At 33.1% G+C, this 26594-nt stretch overlaps 1 protein-coding gene across 1 annotated transcript in view; it reads left to right on the top strand.

The window, feature by feature from the left end:
• The window catches only part of LOC129230100 (E3 ubiquitin-protein ligase UBR4-like), a 163168-nt gene that overhangs the window by 4667 nt on the left and 131907 nt on the right, over positions 1-26594 (top strand). Inside the window, exons 2-9 of the mRNA XM_054864498.1 lie at positions 3254-3351; positions 6513-6616; positions 15992-16136; positions 17122-17309; positions 19486-19667; positions 22141-22384; positions 25636-25695; positions 25939-26129. Coding sequence (XP_054720473.1) covers positions 3254-3351; positions 6513-6616; positions 15992-16136; positions 17122-17309; positions 19486-19667; positions 22141-22384; positions 25636-25695; positions 25939-26129 — 1212 coding nt within the window. The remainder of the gene's footprint in view (positions 1-3253; positions 3352-6512; positions 6617-15991; positions 16137-17121; positions 17310-19485; positions 19668-22140; positions 22385-25635; positions 25696-25938; positions 26130-26594) is intronic.

Genomic DNA, 26594 nt, shown 5'->3' on the forward strand with positions numbered 1-26594 from the left:
AAGTATATGATGTTTTCGTTTTAAAGGTATTTATCGATCCTCAGAATCAATTTTTAATTGTTTAAAAGTGTTTTCATAAGCTTTTATGCAGTATCTTAGAAGAAAAATGATTTTTCTTAAACATACATGTGAGATGTCCAAATGGCGTTACGATCTTGACGCCGATAATTCTGTCCGTTTATTCATAATTTTTGATGATCCACTGTCTTCTAACCTCAAGAAAAAAGGTTATTATAAGGATATCTTCTTTAATCCATTGGTATTTTGCATAATTAATACGTTTTTCATTGAACAATACATAAATTACAGTAGAAACATGGCTGGTTATGTTCGTAACAAAAGCCATTTTGCACTAAAATCGCCAAGCAAACCTCCATTGGCGACAACACAGTATACAATAACCTAAAGGTTACTAGAGGGGAATTCCAGTCTGACAAATGTAGTTTATCGTCAGCTGCACCAGTTTTGGCGACTTTATCACCTGCGCTAGCAATTTTTTTATTTTTAATTTTTTAGAGTTAAAAAAAATCATTTGCAGTTGATTTGTAAACAAATATCAGTTGGTAATTTTCATTCTATCTTGAGATTTGAGAGATAGTAAGCCTTTTGAATTAACAACATGTTTTGAAAAAGTGCTTTAAACAATTTAATTAAGTTCTTTTATGGAATTTGTGTTGCATTTATATGCTTCTTGAAGTCATTATTGATTTTTAATACCTATTTGCAAAAGGATTTATTGCAAAGTTTAATGCTCACACGAGATTGTCTCCTAGAAGTAGAACAAAAAGTGAGGTTCTAGTAGAAGTACATTCTAAGTTTGGAAAATATCTGCAGAAATGTAAGTTAATAATCCAAAGCAATACAAATGTTATTTAATAAAAGAAGCTACGAGTTTGTATAATATTGATTCACATGTGGAAGAATCAAGCTCAGGGCTTTGCTTTAATCAGTTTTCTAAATATCAGACACAGGAAATGATGATTTTAAATCACATAAAAATTATGAACGTAAAAAATGGCAGCATTGTAACGCTGTAATCAAAATCTGTGTAGCCTTCATAATGCTGCCAGGTTAGGTTTGTTCTAACTTAGTATTTTAAGGCTACATTCCTACTATTAGCCGTTAACTTGTTACTAACTTAACAGCAGGCCCGGATCTATAGATTGTGGGCCCCCCTGAAACAAAATCTTTAGGGCCAACAGTGCATATTTGCAATGTTAGTAAGTCTTAGTGCTGGTTTTTTTCTTTTCAATTTCTTGGGCTAATTAAGGACATAGCCCCCCTCCCCTTCCTGTCCCCGCCACTGCAGGTACTCAGATCTGGGCCTATTTAACAGCTTAATATATACTTATTACTAACTTAACACTGCATTTGACAGACCCTCCCCCAGACTTGGGCGGGAGGGTACAGCACCCAACTTGCCCTTTGATTCTTAGAATGCGACCAACTTGCCGTTTTATAAAACGACACCCTTATTGCCTTTCATTTCATGAACTGGCAACCTTTTGATTTGAGATACTTACCAGGAAAAGGAAGGGAGATTGTGTCCCCTCACCTTGTTTTCCTATAAATTATAGGATAATGTTTTTCTTCTAAGTAAAAATAGCAAATATCTGCAACTCCCCTCTCTCCTCCCAACTTAGATTGCCAATGAGCTGGCTGTGAGGAAAGCATGCCTTCCATTATCAGTTACCACAAGGGACAAAAAGTGGCCTAGGCATCGTAGAGACTAAATAATGTTCTTCCAAGGGCTTTTCACTTCAGGAACACTACTGATAAGCCACTGCTGAATTCCCAGAATCACGTTCTTACTCCTTGCCTCAGAGTTTGCATGGCCTCTTATTCAATAATGGGGGGCTGTTTATACTACTTTCCAGTGAAGAATACTGGCTGTCATCCTTCCTCCTTATCGCTTCATGACAATTGAAGTGTTTCTTTGTCTAATTGACATGCATTTAAGATAATTCTAACTCTTCTCTTTCAGCCAAATAAACATCAAGTTAAGCCTGCATTTTATAATCTTTCATTCAAATTCAAGTTTTCAATATTGCTTTTACATTTTGAATTAGAATTAAGCAGGTGCAGTGGAACGCCACAAATCCAAAAAATTCGCCAACGTCCGAAATTTGTGTAATTTTTTTCCCGATTTTTTTTTCGAATTTAATTTAGTTTAAACTTTATTTCAGTCTTTTTTAATCTAATTCACGATTATTTGCTACAACAGATGTTTTTGCACATAATTCGTGGATAATACGTTCTGTTTTATTATTATGCATTATACGCACGCCAAGCATTTTTTGTGCCAAAAAATACATTTGTGTTTTTGCTCAATATACTTCATATTGTGTACTACTGAAAAAATAGTAACAAATATCGAAAACAGAAAGCAGATGCTAAAAGATTGATGCAGATTTAGAGCAAAACGGTAATATTTCGCGTGACACGTGGCATCAAAGAAACGTAAAAATACAAAGCATTGAGCATTAAAAGTCAGATATTGATGATTTTGGACATTTCAATTGAAAACAAATTGAAAATAAATACCATGCTGTCAAACTGGCACTGTTTATTGGATTTTGTTTCCTTATGGTGGTGGTTAATCCTAGAGCAATTATTACTTTTGGATTTAAAAGTTTTTTAAGTTACAGCTAGTAACAGCTGAAAGAATTCATTATATTTTTTTTAAAAATGATTATAAACTATTCAGTTATCCTAGGAAGTAATTCATGAATGTTTCAAAGTTTTCAATGTTGCAATAATAAGACATTTGAATCCGGGAATAACTGTATATATCCTATAACTATATCCACTAATGCTTTGAAGCGATAACATGCCTTTTAGTTTCGAAAAAATCCCATTTTCTCAACAAAAAAAAATGCCTTTTTTTAACTCTGGGGGAAGCTCTGCATTTGAATATTTCTTCTATTGGGGTTAACATTCCAATTTCCAATTGAGGGGGAAATTGAATCTTTTTCAAACCTCTTATATGAAAAGATGAGAAATTTAAATTGACTTCTATGTTGTTATATTTTCATTGTACTTCTATGTTATAAAAGTTCTTGAAGAATTATTTATTTTTTCTTCAGAATTATGTACATGTATGCCACTGAATATACGCTAATATTCCAAAAGTGCACATTCTTACTAAATCAAATTAAATTTTTAAAGGAAAATATTCAATCGTCAATTTTACTGACCTACCTAAAAAATGGTTTGCCGAAACTTGGAATTATATTATTTTTATTTATTGCAGGCAGCAAGTCCTTCTCTCACATGACGATGAGTACGAGAACTTCTTTGCATCCTTCTCCGCACTGTCGGCTCACTTCATCATCACAAACTCTTTTCATAGTAAGTAGAAACTCTTAGCTTTTAATTGCATTTGTTCATTGCTTCAAATATGTTATGGAAATATACTTCAACTGCAAAATACAATGTGCAATTATTACAGCTAGTTTGAAGGGTTAAATGAATTCTGTTCTTCAAACATTCGCTGTGAAATATTCAATAAATACAATCTGTGAGACAGGCCCTTGGCGAGAACTTGTATTACGCAATATTACATGATTGGTAACAGACGTGTTAATGGCCCTCTTGTGCCAACAGTTCTTCACCGCAACTTGAAAAAGGTCAAAAGTAAATTTAGATAGATTCATCGCCTGTCTTTTTTTCCTTACAAAGTACAGAAACTGAAACCTTTCCAAAACCCTTCTTTCAGTTGTAAAACAAAAATAATTTATTTTCGTGAGATAAGTAGCCTCATCTTCTAATATGGCAGAAATATCAGATTTTTCTAATCAATGCTTACATTCCTTACCAAGTAACCTAGCAATAGATTGTATAAAATATTTTTTTTTTCATTTCCTAAGCTATTTAAAGCTTGAATAATTTCATTAAGCTTTAATAAAATGTTTTAAAGAAGTAATTATTGTTTGTACTAGATCTTTAAAATTAAACTTGTTTAGTAACCAAATGAAGTATCTAACAATCCTCATATATATAATAGCCAATTCACTGATCGAGTAACCCTCTGTTACCTCACCAACAATGAAATTTGCGCTACAGTAGTGATGGGCATAATCGAGATCTTTTGATAATCAAGATCTCAGGAATCGAGTACTTCTGAAAATCGAGAACTCGAGCGATAGATAATTGAGTACTCGAGCAATTGTTGAGCAATTCTTGAGATCTTTCGAATCGAGTACTCAAGCGATTGGCTTCTTGTGATCTTTTAAATTGAGTACTTGAGCAATTGACTTCTCAAGATCTTTTGAATCCAGATTTTGAGATGTTTCGAATCGAGATCTTGAGATGTTTCGAATCGAGATCTCGAGACGTTTGAATTGAGTACTCAAGTAGGTCATTTTCTGAGCTTTTCCAGAATTGAGTTGACTGCTACAGATGGGCCCAGTGAAAGGAGGGAGGGGGCATGGGGCAGCCTGGGCCATTTTCCGATTTTTTCAGTGTTTTTTATCTCATTTTTAGGAGGGTTGGGGGCATGGCGCAGCTTGTGCCACTAAAATCTTTAGGGCCAGTTTTTTGAGAGGGTTTTTTTTAATCTCATTTTCGGGAGAGGGAGGGGGTCCTTGGCACAGCCTGCGAAACCGAAATTTTGGAAGTGGTTTTTTTTTTTAAATCTTATTTGGGGAGGGGGAGGGCTGTTTCTAGACAGATGCTGCGTAACATTTGAGAGGGTATGTCATCGCCCTGCGAAGGTGGGGGGGGGGGGGAGTGGACAACCTTGACTTTTGGAACAGTTGAATTCCCAAGTTGTTTTAGCAGGGATGCGCTAGAGATAGGGATGTGCCATTAAGCCTATCATTTTGGGGTATAATAAGGGGCGAACCTTCCTGGCTTTTAGAACTGATTGTACTCATATAAATGAAGTTTTTACTGTTATTCGGCATAATATGCAACTCGTAGGATACTCTCTAAATCCCTCCTCCTCTCTTGTATAGTTCAAAATAACGGGCCTGAGTGTCATGACACATACGTAGCCATTGAAACTTCAATTTATGGTGTCATGGTGGGGGTTTGACCCTCCCGCCGGAATTCCTTGAAAAATTCAACTTTTTACATTTAAGTGGGTCCAGTTTTTTGTTGTTTTCTGATAAAATGAGCAGGTACACCCTTTGTCCCCCTACCTGCTGGAAAAGTTTGAGATGCAAACCTATTTTAGGGGGTCGATCTGAAGGATTTTAGTCTTCATTTAGGGGTCGCAATCCTTGGGGGATGTAGGTTCGACGAGATTCCATGTTAGCTTAACAGAAACTAGGAGCCCGGCATTTGGGCGACCTGACTCGGAGAAGAAAAAGTTTAATAGGTTTATGGGTAGCGGCTAGAAAACTGGCAATGGGCCTGCCTCCCCCCTCCCCCTGTAGGTACCTCAGCGCAGCCCATCATTCCAAATTTTTCTGGGGGAAGGATCAAAAGGTATCTACTCAATACAAATTTTTTTTCGGGAGACAACAAAAACCATGCCCATTCATAAGTAAAATCATTAAAATTTCAAACCAGCCCTCTGACCCCCTAAATGACGGATGCCTCTGCAACTAAATCACTTCATAAGTCAACTATATTGAGAGATTCATTCGGTTATCAATTCAATCGAGAAATACTCTGCTTGAGTGATTGACACCTCGAAAACTCAACATCTCGAGCAGTTGATTGCTCGAGTTCTCGAAAAGCGATAATCGAGAATTCGAGATACGATAATCGAGAACTCGAGATATGATAATCGAGAACTCGAGATATGATAATCGAGAACTCGAGATACGATAATCGAGAACTCTAGATACAATAATCGAGGACTCCTGGTAATAATTGAGTTCTCGAATAATCTTGAATGATCAAGTGATTCAATTATGAGAACTCAATTATGCCCATCACTACGCTGTAGCATGATAATTTGATAATATTTTTTGGTAATGTTTGACATGCATGGAAATACTGTATTTTGGCAAGGTTGAACTGATGCGGTAACTTAACTGTTTTACTGGTAAGACTCATTTTGGGAGAATGAAGAAATGAAAAAGTGGTCATCAATGAGTGCTATCTACTGGAGTTTAGGGTTTTAATCCCCTGGAGTTAGGGTTAAAATTTCAACTATCAAAATATCACCAAACATGTGTTCAAATGTAGAAGCAATTTTCATTCGTCATGCCTTGACGGAGGATTTTCTAGCAAATAATAATTTGTTTAAAACTAGAATTTATGAATCAATTTTCTGTCGCTGAATAGGTTAAATCTTTCATATTTATTCATAAGGTATTTCACTGTATTTGTTACATTGCTAAAACATTGGCTTCATTTTCTTTCATACAAAAACCAAAAGATAGAAATTATTACATAAATGAGTTTATTTTTGATAAAATGAAGTGTGTATAATTTGCACCAAGCAATGAAACGTATGTGGCATGTAATTTAAAATGGCTATTGCTACAAATTATGATTTTCTGTAATGCTTGTGATGTTCATTACTTTTTTCTCTTTTTTTCCTTTTTTTTTTTTAGTACCTAAAAGCCAGATTGGCTGTGCAGCTCAGGCATGCAAAGTTCTTCTGCAATACTTTTTACACAAACTGCAACACATAACGGATCAGTGTTGTATTTCACAAGTAAGTAGCATATTTACTTTTAAAAGATGTTTTATGTTGTTTTTACATTAAACTTTCTTATAATTTTACTTTACCATTTGAAATCTTTTTGGATCTTGTACAATCTTTAAGTCTTTTAAATAATACAGTCATCACTGTATGGAATGACCTCCTATCACTGCGACCCTTTGGTTACAGCGACCGGTGCATGAAGTTCCATTCCCTATTCCATAGATGCGATGCTATTTTAACGTCTATTAGAGCATCCAAACTGAACCGTTCAATCCAATATAATGTGCAAAATTTCGTTCCATTTTTTCAAATATCCTTAGGACTAACTATTTAAAAATCAATATTACAGCATTTTATGTCTCTAAAGGTAACATAGTTCCATTGAAAGGTTGTTGGTATATGGTTAAACAAGTGATGAAAACTACACACAAATGGTCAACATTAAGAATTAAGTTTTTATAAAAACTTTTAAATGCAGAAAATTTCTACAATGTCTATGAGAGGAGAAAATACACTTTGAAAAAATCTCAAACAAAAAGAAACACCTAAAAAGAGTAATATATCTAATTTAAAAAAAACTGATTCCTCTCAGTTATTTTCAATGCATTTTATTGCTAAATGTATTATTTTAAAGTATGTGTAATTTATAGATAGTATTGAAACAGAAAATTTTAAAAAAGAGAAAAAAATAAACATTTAAAAATTATTTTATAATTTTGTTGGTTTTTTTAATTCTATTTTAAAACAAACTATAAATTAGAGAAATCATTCTTTTTTTTTTCAAAACTGACTAAATACCACGCAATACGTTATAAGGACCTCTCGTTAAAGTGACCCATTTCGTTTAGAGGACAGGGGTAGTTATAATGAGCGAAAGGGGCAGGGTTTGCCGATATATACCAGTCGATATAGATCATGATATATATTCGATATTTATTTTTTCGAAGTAAGAAATTTGCAATATAAAAATTATGTGTATTAATCACATTAATATTATTCTTTAATTATTAAAAATAATCAAAAGTAATATATACTTTATTTATATAGCATATTAAATCATTAATATAATGTTTATAGTATAATATTCCTACTTTATTTTATATTCATAAAATTATTAGTAATGTAATAATTTTAATTAAAACTGCCTAACTGAGAGTTAAAAGTTGGTCAAAAAGATGGAAAATGTCTAATGGATGTGTTCTGACTAATGCATATTTTTATTTCTGAAAGATATAAAATTCGTAAAAGTAGTTAACCAAAGAAAAATGAGTGAAGCCTGCTAATGCTTAAGTTATTCAGTTAAAATGAATGGAAATGTATCAATTGTGTTATATTTTATTCCTAATAGATTAAACTATCACATTTTAAAAATGATTGTAAATATCATTTATATTTAAATGTCATTCTTAAGTGTGTAAATTTTTATATAAAATGTATATTCATGAATATAAATAATGAATGAAACATTAATTTTAAAGTTTATGCATTGTAATCTTAATATATAAAAATCAATGTCCTGAGATAACATATATATATATATATATATATATATATATATATATATATATATATATATAAAATAATAATAAAAGTGAAAAATATTGAAAAGACCACACCAAGAGCCCATAGATGCGCATCGCAGCAAAACTAAAAAGCCAAGTAAATATAAAATTAAGCAAACAGAATTACAAATATTAAACAAATTATAAATAACAAATGATGATAAAAAGGAAAAATGCAAACAGCTATTAAGTAGGAATAGAAAAAGAGTGAATCCAGAGCTCATCAGCCGTGGAGGATTCATTAATTATGGTCAAAAGACCAAAATTTTAACTATAACATAGCTGCCAAGTACTCCGTTTTCCCCGGAGTTTCTCCGATTTTTATTGCGTACTCCGAAAATCCGATTTATTCCAAAAAACTCCGTTTTTTGACTTTGCTTGTACACTTTTCGATTTCTGAGGAAAAAGAAGAAATTTCCCTATCCTGGAAGTTAGGAATTGTGCACAAACTCAACAAAAGAAAAGGCAATTTGATGCCCTGGGGCCTGGAAGCATTAGTGTCAAGATAAACACTGAGTGGGAGCACCAATCGATCGGAGAACATCGTTTTTTCATTGAGCATTTCAGCTACGTGCAAAACGTAGCCGCCATGTTTGGTCATTCAGAAGATGAAAGTAGACGATGCTTAAGTGCTTTCGTTTTCAAAGACAAAGCAGAATTGGGGGTTTCTTTTAACTGCAAACTAATGAAAATCAGCAAAATGTGCTGCAAAATGTTTTTTTTTTTTTGGTTATTTTAAATAATTTTATTGGGAATGAAAACAAGTATACTATTTAAAATTTCATCTTATCCCTATTGCTTTGGACACGAATGTGCTAAAGATTCTCAATTAAATTGTAGTTTCATGGGAATTTTTTATTTTCAAATTATTTTCAAGCAACAAATTCAAAATTTTATATCTGAATTTTTGACTTAGTCGCCATATTTGGTCATTTGTGAGATTTAAGTACACAAAACTCTTAAAGTGGCCAAGTTTTCAAAACCGGAATTAGATGTTTATTGCAATGCACACTATTGAAAATAATGCGAAATGGGCTTCTTTTTTTTTTTTTTTTTTTGGAAAATTCTTATTTTTTTTCTTGAAAAATGAAATTTTTTTTTTCTTCAGAATATTATGTTATCTTCATTGGTTTGGATGCTAATGTGCTAAAAACTGTCTATTTCATCTAAATTTTTAGTTTTTTTTAAGGATTATTAATTATTTATAATTACTTTTAATGCAACAAATTCAAAAATCTATCATCTGAAATTTATTGCATTGTTGCCATGTTTGGTCATTTGCAACATGGAAGTAGACAAGACTATTAATAGCCTAAGTTTCCGAAAACAGAATTGGTTGTTTGTCTCAATACAAACTATTAAAAATAACAAAAGGCAAAAAGGCTTTTGAAAGAGAAGTTTTATCTGTATTTGATCCTTATTGCCTCGGAGGCTTTGTTATAAGCTGAAACCATTTCATCTAAAATGAAGGTTCTTGCTGACTTCTCATTTATTTATTTATTTATTTATTTTAATAAATCAGAAACCTATTTTAATTTGAATTTTCCATGTACGAGTCATTCCACGTCAAATCAACACAATTTGGAGCAATTTTAGGACGCACCGTCACAGATCTGGATGAAACTTGGTACATCAAGAGATTTAACCTAGTTATGAATGAAAACGCTAAGAAAAAAATTTTCTTTCTCCTCATTTAGCAGTTATTAATTATTGATTATTCAAATTTTTGTTAAAAAATGCTACACTTTGAGACTGTTAATCCTTGTTTTCTCAGAAACTATAAAAGATACAAGCCTGATATTAGTCTTGTTTTAAAGCTCTTTTAATCTGCTTCAATTTAATATGCAACTTAATAAAATTCAAAATTTTTTAATTTAAAATTAAATTTAAATAAATTTTAAAATTTAAATTTCTCAAAAACGGACAATTTTAAAATTTTGAAAAAAATCACAAAATTACTTTGTGTTATCCTCTTACATCTCACCAAGTTTCATATTGGGATCTTAATGGGATCAGTTGATACAGGGAGGACAAGTTTCACATATCTGCCAAAATATGGGTTATTGTGCTGAATAGTTATTATTTTATGTGCAAAAAAATAAATAAATAAATAAATATGCTTCATACATGTTCACTTTTTTGTGCAGAACTGTCTACTAGAAATGAAGTTTTTCCTAGTACGATTTGTTCCTGAAAAATAACTCATTAATAAAAATATTAATCATCTAAATCTCATTTTATTGAGAGAAATAAATTAAAAGGAAATAAAATTTAAAAAAAAGAAAGGAAGAAAGGGAAAAAAAAGAAAATACTTTCTCTGGGGATGTGAACTTAAAATAATCCACTACAAATTCAGATCTGAAACAGTAAGCTACCCTTTGCTAACAAAATGAAACAGACTAGGGGTGGCTATTGAGAATGAGATCCAATGGTTCGTTCTGCCTCACTGCTTTTTTTCTCCACCTGTCACTGGTTTGGGATTGACCAATTTTTCAACATGTTTCATGTTTTTGCTTGTGGAGTTCAGTCAGCAGTACCATAAAATCTCAAAAGCACCCCCCCCCCCCTTAGTTTCAAAAGATAACTTACTAATTCCAAAAAAAAGGGGGGGGAAGTTATAATCAAATTTTGTTTTTGTAAAATTTTCCAAAATAATTGTTTGTAGCAATATTAATTTTAGAGTACACAAAATAAATAAGTAAATAATAGTTACTATTAATATTAAAGAAAAGGGAGAAATGAATTAATAAAAGCCTGTCATAATTTTATGGCATGGGGGCGACAATATTTTTTTGAAAGAAAGGATTTTGCACCTTAAGTTACCAAAAACCCCTTCCAAAAATAATCAAAAGCAGTACACTCACATGAACTTCTTTTGTAACACATATGAACTGAACAAAAAGAAAAGTGCCCTTGCATCAAAAGGCGTCTAGACTTTTGGAAGGAATAAAGCTTCCATTGACTGTTATTTTTCGAATTGTGCAAATTGTCCTGGCATTGATGAGATACAGAAAATATTGGAAGATGGTACAGAAGAAAATATGATTGAAACGATAACATTCCGCCAATGGATTTATGTAGACAGATGCAATCTGGAAACTTTACAAAAACCCACCAATGAGTTCACTGAAATTTTTTGTAATGATTTGAAAGTTCTTCTTCGTCACGACTTTATAGCTAAACAGCAGAGTTCTTTTATGACCCATACAAAAGAAAATTTGTCTCAGTTTAAGGTGGCAGTAGTTTGCCACTTTTCCGAAAACTATAGCTTTGTTTTGCAAAATGAAGCACAATCATTTCACTGGAACAGAAATCAAGCCATAATTCACCCTTTTGTTATATACTTAAAAAATGAAAACAAAATTCATCACCTTAGCTTTATTATAATCTCAGAATGTCTTGAGCACAACACAGTAGCTGTTCACCTATTTCAACAAAAGCTAATAAATTTTTCAAAATCTAAATTGGAGAAAAGGTTAGATAAAATTTTTTATTTCTCCGATGGATCAGCTGCACAATACAAAAATAAAAAGAATTTTTTAAATCTATGCTGCCATGAAAGAGATTTTGGTATTGAGGCTGAGTGGCATTTTTCTGCCACTGCTCCACGGTAAAGGCCCATGTGATGGCGTGGGTGGTACACTCAAAAGAGAAGTAGCAAGAGCAAGTCTTCAAAGGCCGTATGGAAAACCAAATTACGACACCTATGCAACTGTACCAATGGGCAAAATCTGACCTTTCAAAGACAAAACGCAGAACAGCTCTCTCATCGTTTCCAGCAAGCAGTGCCAATACCAAGTACCCAAAAGCTGCATGCCTTTATTTCCTCAAGCTGTGGAACAAAGGTGAGCACCAAGGCATTTTCTTTTTCTCCATCATCCACTGAATATTCTGTCATCTCAACTGGAGAAAGTGTTCCTTTAATAATGAAAGATCTCAATGGATATGTCATTTCCATATATGATAAAAAATGGTGGCTAAGTTATGTTTTGTCCAAAAATGAAGATAATGAAGTGAAAGTCACTTTCCTCCACCCACCAGGACCTTTTCCTTCATTTTCATATCCAACAGTGCCAGACATTCTACGGATACCTTGTTCGGACATTATTTGTAAAGTAAATTCCATCACGCCAACACGGAGGACATATACTCTACCAGCTGAAGAAAAGAACAATATTGTAAATATTTTGCAGCTTAGAGAGTAAAAAACTCCGACAAATGTAGGACAATGCTGACGTTCTCTTTTTTTTTAAAAAAAAAGAGTTAGTGTGAGTTTTATTTATTTTTTTCCATTATTATTTTAATTTCATTCAATTTTAAAGTAGGTGTAAGACATTAGAAGGTTTTACATTACTATTAGCAGTTCATTTATAGTTTCCTGTGCTAATTTAATAACTTAGAATAATATTTGAGTAATCCATCAGAAAGGTATTTTGTCCAAAATGCAGAAACTTTGATATATGTAAAACTTGTCCTCCCTGTATCATCTGATCCCATTAAGATCCCATTATGAAACTTGGTAATATGCTGGAGGATAACACAAAGTAATTTTGTGAATTTTTTCAGAATTTTAAAATTGTCCATTTTTAAGAGATTAAAATTTTAAAATTTAATTTAATTAAATTTTAAAATTAATATTTTTTGATTTTATCAAGTTGCACATCAAATTAAAGCACATTAAAAGAGCTTCAAAACAAGACCAATTTCAAGCTTGTATCTGCTATAGTTTCTGAGAAAATGAGATTTAACCGTCTCAAAGTATAGCATTTTTTGATGAAAATTTGAATAATTAATATTTAATAACTTTTGAATGAGGTGAAAGAAATTTTTTTTTTTAGCATTTTCATTCATAACTGGGCTAAATCTCTTCATGTACCAAGTTTCATTCAGTTCTGTGACGGTCCGTCCTAAACCGTGTGATGATCTGACACGGAATGACCCGTACAAAAAAAGTATTGAATGACTCTATTTTAAAATGTGTGAAGTCCTATTCATCTATATTTTTTTCATGAAAGTTGTAAAAACTGCCCCATCTCCCCTCCAGTTTGTGTTTCAAAACTTGGTGACAGTGGTGGAAATTAAGTTTTTGGAGTCTAGTGTCCACTGGCCACTTAGAAGATTTCCAAGTCTTGATTTTTACTATGAAGTTGCTTTACTTCCAAGTATAAAAAGTAATCGTGTTTTTTTTTTTTTATTTTTTTAATCTTCAATATGTTCTTATGCAATGCATTTTCAATACATGTAGGATATGTATAGAGGAATATCTTTAAAAAGGGTTGCAGTTTTATTGAATCAAACAGTAATCATGTTTTTTTTTTTGTTTTTTTTGTTTTTTTTTTAATTTTCAATATGTACCTACGTAATGGTGCTTTTTTAATGTAAAATATTTTTATTTTATACTTGGTTGTAGTTTTGTTGAAAATCTAACATGAAAATTCAGAAACGCATTGTAATGGTGCTTTGAACTTATAGAAGCTTACGGTACAGAAGGAAGGTTTAGCACAGGCCACGATTTGGTGCTCCTATTTTAACCCTCATTGCTCCTATTTTTTCCCTTAAGTGCTCCTATTTTTTTTATCTTGAGGTTGGCAGCTATGCTATAAACTAGAAGAGAATGCTTAAGCTCCAGTACATGTAATATAGAGTAACAATGGGCAAACGCACCATTTGCTAAGCTAAAAACAATAAACTAGAGCTCAAACCTAAAACTAAAAGCAGGGGGTTTCGCCTCGACTAATTAGGAAAACAAGTTCCGATAATTAGCCTTCCACGGGACAGTACCTGCCAATAACAAAATTGTCTTACCTTGAAATCCAAGTAAACATATCATGTCCATTGTTCAGCCTGATAAAAAAGCCTGTCCATTCGTCAACAAAACATTAAAAATATAAAAACCATGTCCGGAAAACTGTCCAAAGACGTACCAGGTCGCCTGTTTCGCACGTGTAAAAATTTTATCCACTACGGTGATTCATAAAAAAAATGGTCAAACCATTTTTTTTGGGCGACCTGGTACGTCTTTGGACAGTTTTCCGGACATGGTTTTTATATTTTTAATGTTTTGTTGACGAATGGACAGGCTTTTTTATCAGGCTGAACAATGGACATGATATGTTTACTTGGATTTCAAGGTAAGACAATTTTGTTATTGGCAGGTACTGTCCCGTGGAAGGCTAATTATCGGAACTTGTTTTCCTAATTAGTCGAGGCGAAACCCCCTGCTTTTAGTTTTAGGTTTGAGCTCTAGTTTATTGTTTTTAGCTTAGCAAATGGTGCGTTTGCCCATTGTTACTCTATATTACATGTACTGGAGCTTAAGCATTCTCTTCTAGTTTATAGTTAAAATTTTGGTCTTTTGACCATAATTAATGAATCCTCCACGGCTGATGAGCTCTGGATTCACTCTTTTTCTATTCCTACTTAATAGCTGTTTGCATTTTTCCTTTTTATCATCATTTGTTATTTATAATTTGTTTAATATTTGTAATTCTGTTTGCTTAATTTTATATATATATATATATATATATATATATATATATATATATATATATCAACGCACAGTCGAAACCGCTGAAGCTTCAGACTTGAAATTTGGCAGACATGTCCGCATGATTACGAAAGTAACCACTAAGAAAGGATTTTTTGAAATTTCACTTAGTTCGGGAAAAATTAATTAAAACCCCTTAATTTCTGTGAAATTAAAACCTGTCATTGAAATTCAAATCCCTTATTTTCGAAGGCTTTCCTCCATTCAAATCATTATTCAGTACTTCATCTCAACTTTTGGTCGTAGCGAACTATAAATTTGATATTGTTTTTGTTTCTCACGTGATTCTTCGAGGCTTTTCTCAAGTCAAATCATAATGTTTCTGTCTTTTGCTTTCGTTCGTTACTAGAAACAAAATTTTTAAGAACATCATCACAGGCGGACTTTCCTTTTGAATTTAGAAGAGTGCAGTTTCCTGTTAAAGTTTGCTTTGCAATAACCATTAATAAGTCACAAGGACAGACATTAAAAGTAGCAGGGATCGATTTAAGAGAAAACTTTTTTCTCACGGCCAATGTTATGTAGCTTGCTCCAAAGTCAGTTCATCAAGCAGCTTAATAATTTTAGCACCAGAAAAAAAAAAAAACTAAAAATGTTGTATACAAAGAAGTTCTTGCTTAAACATAGGTATAACAATAAAATGTAGATGGCCTGTGTTTGCAAAGATAATCAGTACTTTAAAAGGATCGTTAGTAACAGTTAAAGATCGGTTAAGGACAAGGGCATATATATAAGGAGCCCAGGGGCCCCGGGATCCTCCCCAAATTTGAAAAAGTTATAGGTAATAAGTAATTATTATAGGGGATTTTCGAAACTAGGTGCACCAAGCACTGTTAACCTCTTCTAATTCCATTACCCGAGCAATGCCGGGTACGGGAATGCTAGTAATAACATAAGAATTGATACAACATTGATCAACACAACAATAAGAAACAACATTGATTTGAGGAAGCAGTCATTATTTAATAACTTAAGTTTGCTCTGATATATGTCAAAATATCTGATATATTTCAAAATATTAGATACTTTCGAAAATATCATGATATTTTCGAACCCTGGACAGAGATTGTTGTAATGAGCATCGACTGTAACAATAATTACAGTAAAAAGTGAGGCTTTTTTGTATTGAATGGAAAAATTTATGTTATTGATTTTAACCTAATCTCTTGTCTTTCTGAACTAGTCGTCTGTCTAGGTTACATTAGCTATTTTCTGAATGCTAAATTTGTTACTCTGTTGTTTTTATCATGTGTTTAATTTCATTTATTTATTTAGAAACAGATAGTGTCAATCATCTATGGACTATGTGGTGACTCTGAATCTCAGGTTCTTTCACGATCAGAAGTGCCTGTCCTCACATTAGTTTTGAAGGCCATCAAAGATCCTCCTGCATTTGCAATTAGGAGTAATGAATTCCAAGGTAAGATGACACTGAATACAGGTCTTGTACAATACTGAAATATCGGTAAAGTTTCGAAAAACTTACTTGTCATTTAAAGTCTTTAAGAGTTTCTCAAAAATGATTCAAAAATCCTAATTTTATTTTAAAAGTGCTTAAACTTTTTGACTGAAAGTAATGTAGGTTATTGACATTATTAACTTTTTCTTGTATCTTACCTCCCCAGTTTTAATCATTAACAGGTAATTTTATTTTCAAACTACTAACCTTTTGAACATGAAAGTACTAATTGATACAAGTGTTCCAAGAAGCATAGTTTTGTTGGAAGTCACTGTTGAAAACTGAGCTGTTAGTTTCTGGAATCAAGAAATTTTCTAGAATTTGTATGACACAAATCCCTGAAAAATTATGTTTCCGAGAGCTGAGAATTCACAGAAATTGGTGTTTTGAAAAGTTTTTTTATGAAGAAAATATAAACCATAAAATATTTTGAGTGTGCCAGGGGGGGAGGGGGGAGCACAAAATATTTAGATTATGAAGCATTTTTTACTGTCCTTTCAACGTTATAACTCTGTGATCAAACAGTTAGCAGTTTGACTTTTTTTTTTTTCCATCCATCAATTTATTTTATAACTTAAGTTCAGAAGAAAATCTTAGTTTCATGAAAGTAAATCTTGTATCACAAAAGCTTGACAACGTTATTTTTACATGTCATACTTAAATAACAGGATCAGAATGCTTTTAGAAACATATATGAGTGTTCAATTTTAAGAGTGAAACTCTGCACTGAAAACTACCGCTGTTTTTTTTAAGGGGGGGGGGGGAATCCAATTTGTTTTTGATGTATTCCTCCAAACTCGTATTTGAGTTCCCCCAATTGTTTTTTTCCAACTGCAGCACTACTGATAACAATAATCATAATAAAACTAGAAACCATTTCAGTGTTCAATTTATCATAGCGCCCAGAAATTACCCATATGCTGACCATTGTTCCTATCATTTACAGATGGGCATGATGATGTCAAGGAGCCCAAACGTCCACGTTTGGATCCAAGTGCGAGCATTCTGGAGCAGTTGATGACTCCCATGCTGGATTCCCATGGTGGCCAGAAACAAGAAGGGCCTTTGGAAGTAGTAGATAAGGATGGTGACACCACCATCATCCATATCCCAGATCCTGGACAGGAGTGCAAGGTAAGAAAACTTTCACCCATCATGTACATCAAGTCGCAAGGGAAATACATTATTACCATCATATTCTGCATGTGACTTGACCTTTTCTGCTAGATCTTCATATAAACTTCCTAGCACTGTAAATACTTCCACACAGGTTAAAAGTCTCTTCACACTAAAATTTGAACTTGCCTGCAATTTTTTTTTTTTTTTTTTTTTTTTTGTGAAGGTTTGATTTAACAAACATTTGGTGCAATTTAAACAAAAGCAAATAGTTTTTTTGGCACTGTGGACCTGGGATGTTGTAAACTTTGGATGCATGAAACTTCAGTGTTAAACTTAACACCTTTTTAATTGAGATTGTTTTAAATGCTGATAGTGAACTGATGAAGATGTGGGATAGTGACTGCCCTTTTTTAGTGAACTGAAATGTCCCTTTCCCAGACTTTTCTATAAAAGGTCAACTTATACATGCGACAAAATCCTAAAAGACGGCATTCATTATGTTCTGCGTCTATTTCTACTTTCACTCCCATAACCTTTATTCTCACAGCCATTGTCCACAACTGGATAAAAAAATATTTATTTATTTATTAAAAGCATTGCACACTACACAAAGAATCCAGTTACAGTGGCAACAACAATTTAAAAATAGCAATTAAAACAAATTATGCATTCAAAATATTAAAACATAAAGATTTAAAATTGTAAAATGACAAGTTAAAAATGTCTATATCTCGACAATAAATGATAAAAAATTGAAATTTAAAAAGACAAAAATTATCAACATAGTTCCATCTGGTAAAAAAATTTTGAAAAGAAGAATGACTCCTAATAGTCCTACTTGGTACATCAAGTTGTAACGATATCAGAGCTGTCAATCAAATTATGTAGCACCTTATAGAAAAAAAGGAGAATAATATTCATTCCACCTTTCTCCACCTTTTTTTTCGTCCAGTTTTTAGGAATTTATTAACTCTACTGAAGTTCTAACCAAACAATGCTAGTGGTACAACCCTTGGGGCTTCAGATTTTTCCCTCTTTTCTATCTGCTGAACCAATCGTCATCTTTGTATCATATCTAATTCTGTAGTTGGGAAGAGTGCAGAGAGAACCCCCCCCCCCCCCCCCTCCCCCAAAATATTTTGTTTTTTATTGTAAAAATGATACGGAATGTAATGTAACTTTTTCTAACCACCTTTTGTTTTGGTCAGACATCCTCAAACTATACAATGCAAGTTCCTCCAAGTATTGTTTCTAACAACAGCACTGATCATATCTGTGTGGCTACTTCGGGCTGAATGGATATTTTGCCTAAAATAGGCAAAAGAATGGTGAATCCTCCTTCACAAGAGAGTGATAAATATTTGAAGCAACTCAATAAAATCATTATTAGTTGTTCTTAGGTTATTGTCAACTTCAAACCTGTATTGGAATTTTTTAAGATTCAGGCAAATTAGTGTATCAGTCTAGTTCAGCTCTGAATGTTGTATCAATTGACATTGTCATTTTCTTTTTGAAATCAACAATGCATACAATCACTGCTGTGGTATGCTTTAATAGTGGAATGTCGAAACATCTTGAATTCATTGTTCAGCTATAGTTGGGGCAAACTTGACCTGGCAGCGTCGTAATGCTGTGATTAGGATCTGCGTAGCCTTCACAATGCTGCCAGGTTAGGTTTGCCCCACTATAGTCTCCCAATATTAAACAGTAGGCGGTATATTGTACATAGTCTCCAGATGAGTGTTCCCCATATTTTTTGATGAATATTTGTAGAACACCGTTTCTCGACCTATTTTTATCTTCAGACCAGTAAAAATTTGAAAGAATGCTTCAGACCAATGATTATTTAAAAAAAAAAAAAAAACTTTCCTTGGAACTGAAGAACTGCTGCATAAGTTAATTATAGGATTTTTATTATCATTTACTCACAATAGTATATAAAAGTAAATGTAAGTAGCTGTTGTGTTAGTTCTACATAAGCAAATAAATCTTTGAGGAAAATTACAAAACAAATGCAAAATAATTAAAATATTAATGTATAAGATGAAAATTTTATTTTTTGAATGAGGAATAACATCCTCTGGGCCAGAGTTTGATAATTGCTGTTGTAGAATGTTGCTTTTTTTATTTTTAAAATGACTTCAGGCTCAAAAAATTCAATATTCTGTTTGTTCTTTTCATTTTATTTTAGGCATTGCTACTTGCAAAAAATAAACTGGCCTTGCAGCTGCTTAGTGGAGTGGATGTGCTCCTAGACATGAGTCTGTCTTTGCCAATCCTGAGCCAATACACTGCAAAGCTACAGGATTCTTTAGGTGGTAAAGGATTGCTCTTACCATCATGCACCACTGGTGCTCTCAGAATTACTAATTCGTGAGTAACTTCTTTTTCATTGGGAGAAGCATTTTGAATATGTCATTTGTACTTTGTGTTATTTTCATATACTAAATGTCTTACTGTGTTTTTACTTTCTTCTATATCTAATATATAGAAGAAAGTATTGGATTTGTGCAAATTTTCGAATTTCGAATTTTGACGGATTCGAACGTTTTGAGGTGTGCTGAGTCCATTTCGACTATTTTTGGAAAATGTCTGTCGGTCTGTGTGTGCGTATGTGTGTGTGTGTCACGTCTGTGTGTGACCAGTTTTTTGTGGCCGCTCTACAGCAAAAACTACCGCATGAAATTGAACGAAATTTGGCACACATATGTGCCCCTATGTGAACTTGTGCCCATTGGTTTTTGGCGCGAATTCCTCCAAGGGGGGTGGAGCAATTGGACGTTTTTTGAGTTACGCGTGCTTGCTATTCCTCAGGAAGTTACTGGCGGAATCAAACAAAATTTGGTCCATATGTTGCCCCTAACAGGAGCAGGTGCTGATTCAATTTTGGTGTCAATAGCTCAAACAAGGGTTGAGTTATAGAACGTTTTTTGTCGTCAATTGTGACTGCTGTTTCTCAAGAAATAACGAACGGAATCAAACAAAATTTTTTTGACAAGTAGCCCTTAGTGGGTATAAGAGCTGATTTTATTTTGGTGTTAACAGCTAAAAAGGGGGTAGCGCAATCGCCCGTTCTTTTTTTCCATTGTGAGTGCCCTATCTCAAGAATTAATGCTACATTCTGGTTGAAATTTGGAATTTATGTGAATCCATACGTAAACAGGCTTTGGTTCAATTTCGACTCCAATCGCTCCAAGAGGTGTTGATTTTTTTTTTTTTTTTTGCGAATAAAAATAGTTTTATTAATGCAACAATAAGAAAGATAAATTGTAATGGATTGTCGTCTGCGTATTTCTCGTGATTTTAATTGTATGGAAATGATCGGAAATATTATCTCAATGATTTAAAATTTTTAACTGTTGCCATCTTATGTTTGTTAATAAATAAAATATTTGTAATTAATTCAAGCAAGGCTTTTAAAATAACTTTCAATTTTCGCTCTTTGCTTTGCTTTTGCAATAATTCAGACATTGGGATGGTCGTCAAGTTTTTGCATGTGTAATTTTGTTTTTGTTAGGAATATTGCTTCCTCGTCAAGCATGGGGAGGGATCAGAAAAAGGAAAAATATAGAAGAAAGTTTCGTGATGGCCACAACATACTAGTTTATTTTCTCTTAAATTTTATGATTACACTAGCTGCGTTGCCCGGTTTTGCATGGTATACCGCGAAAATAAAAGTTATGTCAAGTGTTGCATGTTCAACAATCAGGCTTCAGTTAGAGAAAAAAAAAATATTGTAAAATTTCCTGTCAAAATAATCATTCTTAAAGAAAGAAATTGGCAAATCAAAAATTCCCAAATAAATTAAACACAACTCTCTATAAGTACAACTAACATCCTTGATTATCTGATGCTAGCAGTACAAAAAAAAAAAAAAAGGAAGATAAATTGCCAAGTAATAACAAAAAGGGGAAATTTTTACCTCGAAACAAAAACGAAATTGTATTTAGTAGAGAGAAAAAAAGTGGCAACCTTCTGAATGTTTTTTTTCCATGCAAATTTAAAATGAGATCGCGCAAACAATAAGTTTCCAATATGAAAATGATGTTCCATTTATTAGCTATATTGTCCACTGGGGTTTGCAGAGTATTCATGCTCATTCAGTGAAAGCATATTTAGAGTGTTATAGATACATTTATTCACAAAACACGATATCACAATACAAACAACAAAAAGAGACTAAAGTTCCAGATGTTGTTACATGGAAGTTATCCCAGTGTCTGCGCAGATACAATTTGTCGCCAAAAGGTGGCGTTGCTCACATTGAAAGATTATTCATATTCATAAGGGGGAATGGAAGTGTGAGTGGCATTGATATATTTACTCGAACACCATTAGCTTAAGAATACTTTAAAAATTTTCCATGGTGATTTTAAATCCTTATTTCTTTTTTTTTTTAATTTGAAGGAAGTAAATCAATATTACGGGTATTTTTGCAGGCTTTTGATTGAAACAAATTGAGAAAATCAGATATTTATTTCAGGTAGAAAAAGTCATTTAATGCCATTTTTGAGCTCCCCCCCCCCCTATGTTCCTTCTCGGTTTCCCAAGTATGTCCCGCCAAATTTGGTCGACATCCGCATAAACTGTGCATTTGTTTAGGGAACACACACTCACCCATATATTCTGTTTTTTTTTTTAGATTATTGCTTATATATTAGTATTTTCTCCCCCTAAGTCAAATTTTCAAAATGAATACAAAAAAAAGGAAAGAAAATCAGGAAAAAATGCTTGATACTTCTAATGCATGACATTAAAAAAAAACACACACACACACACAGACACACAAAATGTATACTTGCTTTAAATTTTTTTTCAGTTTAGCAATTGAACATATATATTCCAGGTACAAAGCTTTGGCAAGTGACATAGAAACTGTTGGCAAGGCTTTAAGCTTGCCCGTATTGGAACCTCTGACAGAAGACCGGATGAGAAAACTGATGAAAATAACACTAAGTTGCCTGTATGCGTCAATAACTGTGGCAACATCCACTGGCATTCCTGGGCTCTCTGGCAGTCCTCAACTCAAGGGCACTAATGCCAAGGACGATGAAAATGAGAGCTGTTCTGTTGCTATCGTAGAAACCAGCGTGAGTTTGCATTGTTGATTTTGAGAACTTGTCTGACCATATGGAATAAAATTAATGTAAATTTTGCAATAAATAAGTGAATGTTGAAGAAATATCTATTATTCAAGTTATGCTTTTTCAACAAATACCAATTTACTAGATGCATCTGTAATTGCTCAAATGCACAATAGTTGTTTTTTCACTTTTGAAAAAAATCCTTATATAGCTGAAAAGAAATACAATATTGGCAGAAATTTGATGGTTTTAATTGCATTGCTAAAAATTTTAATAAATATGAGAATACAGGAAATATGGCAGTCTAGACTAAGTTATAGATTTTAACTAACAAAAAAAAAGTAAAGTACACTAAGAATACCTGTATATAAAAAAATATTGGCAATCTCCCTTTCTTTTTTAAAATTAATGTCACTGAATTCATTTTATAAATGATCAATTGTAGACCTAAAACCAAGCTCGGATAGAAGGGAGGGGCGATAGCTCTGCCCTTGAGGAGACATAAAGGAACTCTCTGAAGGCAGATTTTTGATATTGAAGATTAAAAAAAGTAATTTTAAATAATTTTCAAATATGTTAGGGGCATAGAAGTTTGGACCTCGCCTGAAAAAGTTTCAGAATTGAAGTTCTAAAATATTGTGGGTTATTTCGTTTTATGTTAGAGGAATGGATAGGGTTTAAAACTTTAATACTAGAACTCAGGATATGTTGTAGGGAATAAACTGCCAACCCTTTGAAACATTTCTGAATCTGCCACCTAAAACAAACTGCAATTCTCATAAAAAGGAAGAAAACTGTTTATGGCATGTCTGCAAACATGGTCTATGTCAAAGCTTTTCATGTGTATGTAAGGCGATGATAAAATTGAAATGATGAGCAAACTGATATTTAATAAAAAAAACATTTAGTTAAATATAAACACTAGCAAAATACTAACTTTGCGATATTTAAGAAACAACTCAAAAATCCTATGTAGCGATATGCTTGCAAACATGCTTATTCAGTTATCAACAACTGAGTGTTGCCACTCAAATACAATTTTTATAAATAATAAAATTCAGACCTTATATTCGACTTCGCTCAATATTAAATTTAGTTGAAATTTAATTTAAAATTGAAGTGTAAGTACAAAAAAAAACATTCTGTCCAAATCTGTCTGGTGGGCGTCAATCCCGTCGGAGGTCATAGCAGTCCGGTTTGCCCTCTTCCTCCGAGCTGTCGTTTTCCTCAATGAGTGGAGAATCCCACAAGTATTTGGGGTGAAGATGTTGCACATGAACAACTTTATTTTGCAGATTGATGTTTTTGATCTTGTAGTATAAGGCCCAGACTGGACGAACAATTTCAAACGGTCCCTTAAAATTTGGAGGGAGTTTATGATGTCCTTGTTTCGACCAGTCGTATAGGAGATCTCTTGGCTTAAAGGAATGCGGATGGCAATGGAGATCAAATTTGCGTGTATTTGCCAAATGCGTTAAGTACGCATTACTTATAGATTCGGCCCCGGCTAGGATCAGAAGATCAAATTGTTCTTCGCATGTTGTATCTTCAAAAAAGTTTGCGGGGAAGACGTAGTTCATATCCACGAACAGAGTGAAACACAGACATTTTTCTAGAACTTTGCTTTGTGGTATTAATAGCTAGTAATGCGTTGGGCAGAAATTCTTTCCATTTTTCTGGATGTTTGTCAGTCATTTTTTTCAAGATTGATAAAAGTACAGCTCGTTCAACAATGCAATTTGCTTAAGTGGTATATGGCGCTGCCAAAGATTTTATGCTTCCATATTTTTGCAAAATCCTTTCAGTTTGGCGAGGGGTTATGTCAGGTTCTCTTCTGCAAATAGTTTGAAACACTGAATTTGCATCCATTTTGGAGTTGTAGCACTTGCCTGTGGTGGGTTTACTCACATCTTCCATCTGATCGATTGGGTGCAGATCAATCTTGGTAATGAAATTGATAGTAGAGTGAGAAATCTGCAATTACTTGTCTTGGAGTAGTTTCATGAAAGTGTTGTTCCACAATGAAAGTATAGACAGCATAACATGAATAAAGCAGACAACAAATTCCTTGTTTCAATCACCTTTGCTCAGAAATTGGCGATCAGGATCCATAAGATGATAAGGGCGACATTTCATAGGCTTGTCATGTTGCAATTTCTTTTGAATTCCATGTAAGGGCATAATCTAATGTAATCATCATCAGAATAAAAAAATTTTGAAAGTTGTCCATTTACATCGTCAAGTAGAGATTGTTGTGTCTTAGACAGTCCTGCAGATTTAGGAATAAATTTAGTTTGAGGAGGAAGGATTCTTGGCTTTGTTATAGGAAAAACATCTTCTGATGGCGGTTGTAATAGTTCACTGAAATTGATGAAATTAATGCTGGGTTTACATTTGTGGAAACACTCGTATACATGAAGTGCGGTTGGCGTAGAGATGCATAATAAACCATTATAGTGATAAGTACATGTAGCTTGAACTTGCTGCCGCCAATCGAATCCCAAAATGAGTGAAAAGGGCAGTTGAGAGCAAATTTCAACTTTGGGCACCAGGTGATTAATCTTGCCTATTTTGATATTTAAAGAAGTCCATCCAATAGGTTTTATTTCATTATCCACAACTTGGATTTCCCCATCTATCCACGGATGAATAACAACATCATCAGGAATGCAGTCCTTAAGTCAGTAAAAGAGAAGTCTGAAATAAAGTTTTAAAAGTCATTTAAAAAGCGCTTTAAACTTTGCAAAATTTCTGGGAGCGAACCCCAAACCCCTTGCTTTGAGTTTGCTAAAGATAGCTTTAATTTGCGTCTTTAAGACATCAGTTTTAGATTTTTATCAGGGAAGAGCCTTCCTTATCCTTACATTACTAAAGACAGTTCCATACTTCATTTTTGTTATTGTTATAAATAATTCGACTTTATTTAAAAAAAAAATTATGGGGACAACTCTGGAAACTCCTGTCCGTTCCCCAAATATTGACAAAACTCTAAAAAAACAAGCATTTTTAAAACTATCATTCCAAAACATTTACACGAGAAAATATCAGAACCCCCCCCCCCCCCCCCCAGTCGTTCAAGATAGCCTAAAATAGTCTTCAACGTCCTAAAAAATTTTGTCCCCACGCTATTAAGCCCCTCTCGCCGCCTCTGTACTTAAGCATTAGCTATAAACGTAAAAGGTAATTTAAATTATGTTTATTTTTAAATTCATGTGTTGTTTTTTGCCACACCATGAATGCTTTTTGTTTTTTCCTAGCTGGAAATATACAATACCATTGCTGCTGTTATCAGTAATTCTACACGAGCTGGTGGTTATGTAAGTAGAGATTTTAGAGATACTATTGTGCAAAAATTTTGTGGTTTCATACAGATGACCAACCATCAGTAAAAATCTTTAGTTCTTTTCTGAAATGTTAATATAAATTGTTAATTTTCTTTTATAGTGCTAGTTCTTATTTTGTTTTACTTAAAAATAAGGTTAATATTGTAGCAGATCAAATGTAAAATAAAATGTGTTTTAAAATCAATTTTGACAGCCATACTTTGCTTTCAATTATAGGTTTTGCAAAATCTTCACATGATTGGTTCCTGGATTTTACTGGGAGGTTTGCAGTATATTTTGAACTTTAATCCATCTCAGTCTGGTGAAAGAGCTAAGGAAGCTTCATCAAGAGGAAAAGTGACCCCTGATCAGACGCCTTCCAAAGCCAAAGACACAGCACCTACAACTAAGCCAATAATTCTGAAAATGTAAGAGATATTTCAAGATGGATCTTTGTTATATTACTTCTGTTTTGTATATTGAACTATTGTGCATTGTTATAATAGTCAATAATATGTCTATGAAGGGAAAAAATTAGGTTCTTCTAGCATTTTTGTTTTGTATTTTGCATTAGCATTGATTTTGTTACAAAATATCCATAACAGCATGTTGAATTTTTATGTGTCCCCATAATTTTGCTACCTAATAAATGTATATTTTAGTCTTCCTTTCCTAATTCAGTATCAACTTCAAAGATGAATCCAAAAATCTTAGAAATAATTTTAAACTTCACTAGAATTCGCAGCTGGATTTCCCCCCCCCCCCTTCCTTGTGCTCATGGAAATTGTTGAGAGTATTTGAAGTAAAATAAAGCAAGGTTTCAATTTGAGGGTCCAACCTACAAAAAATCTAAAAATTGTGCGAAAAGCCTATAATTTCAGGTTTTAAACCAT

Source organism: Uloborus diversus, chromosome 9 (assembly GCF_026930045.1).
Source record: "Uloborus diversus isolate 005 chromosome 9, Udiv.v.3.1, whole genome shotgun sequence".
NCBI classification, from domain to species: domain Eukaryota; kingdom Metazoa; phylum Arthropoda; class Arachnida; order Araneae; family Uloboridae; genus Uloborus; species Uloborus diversus.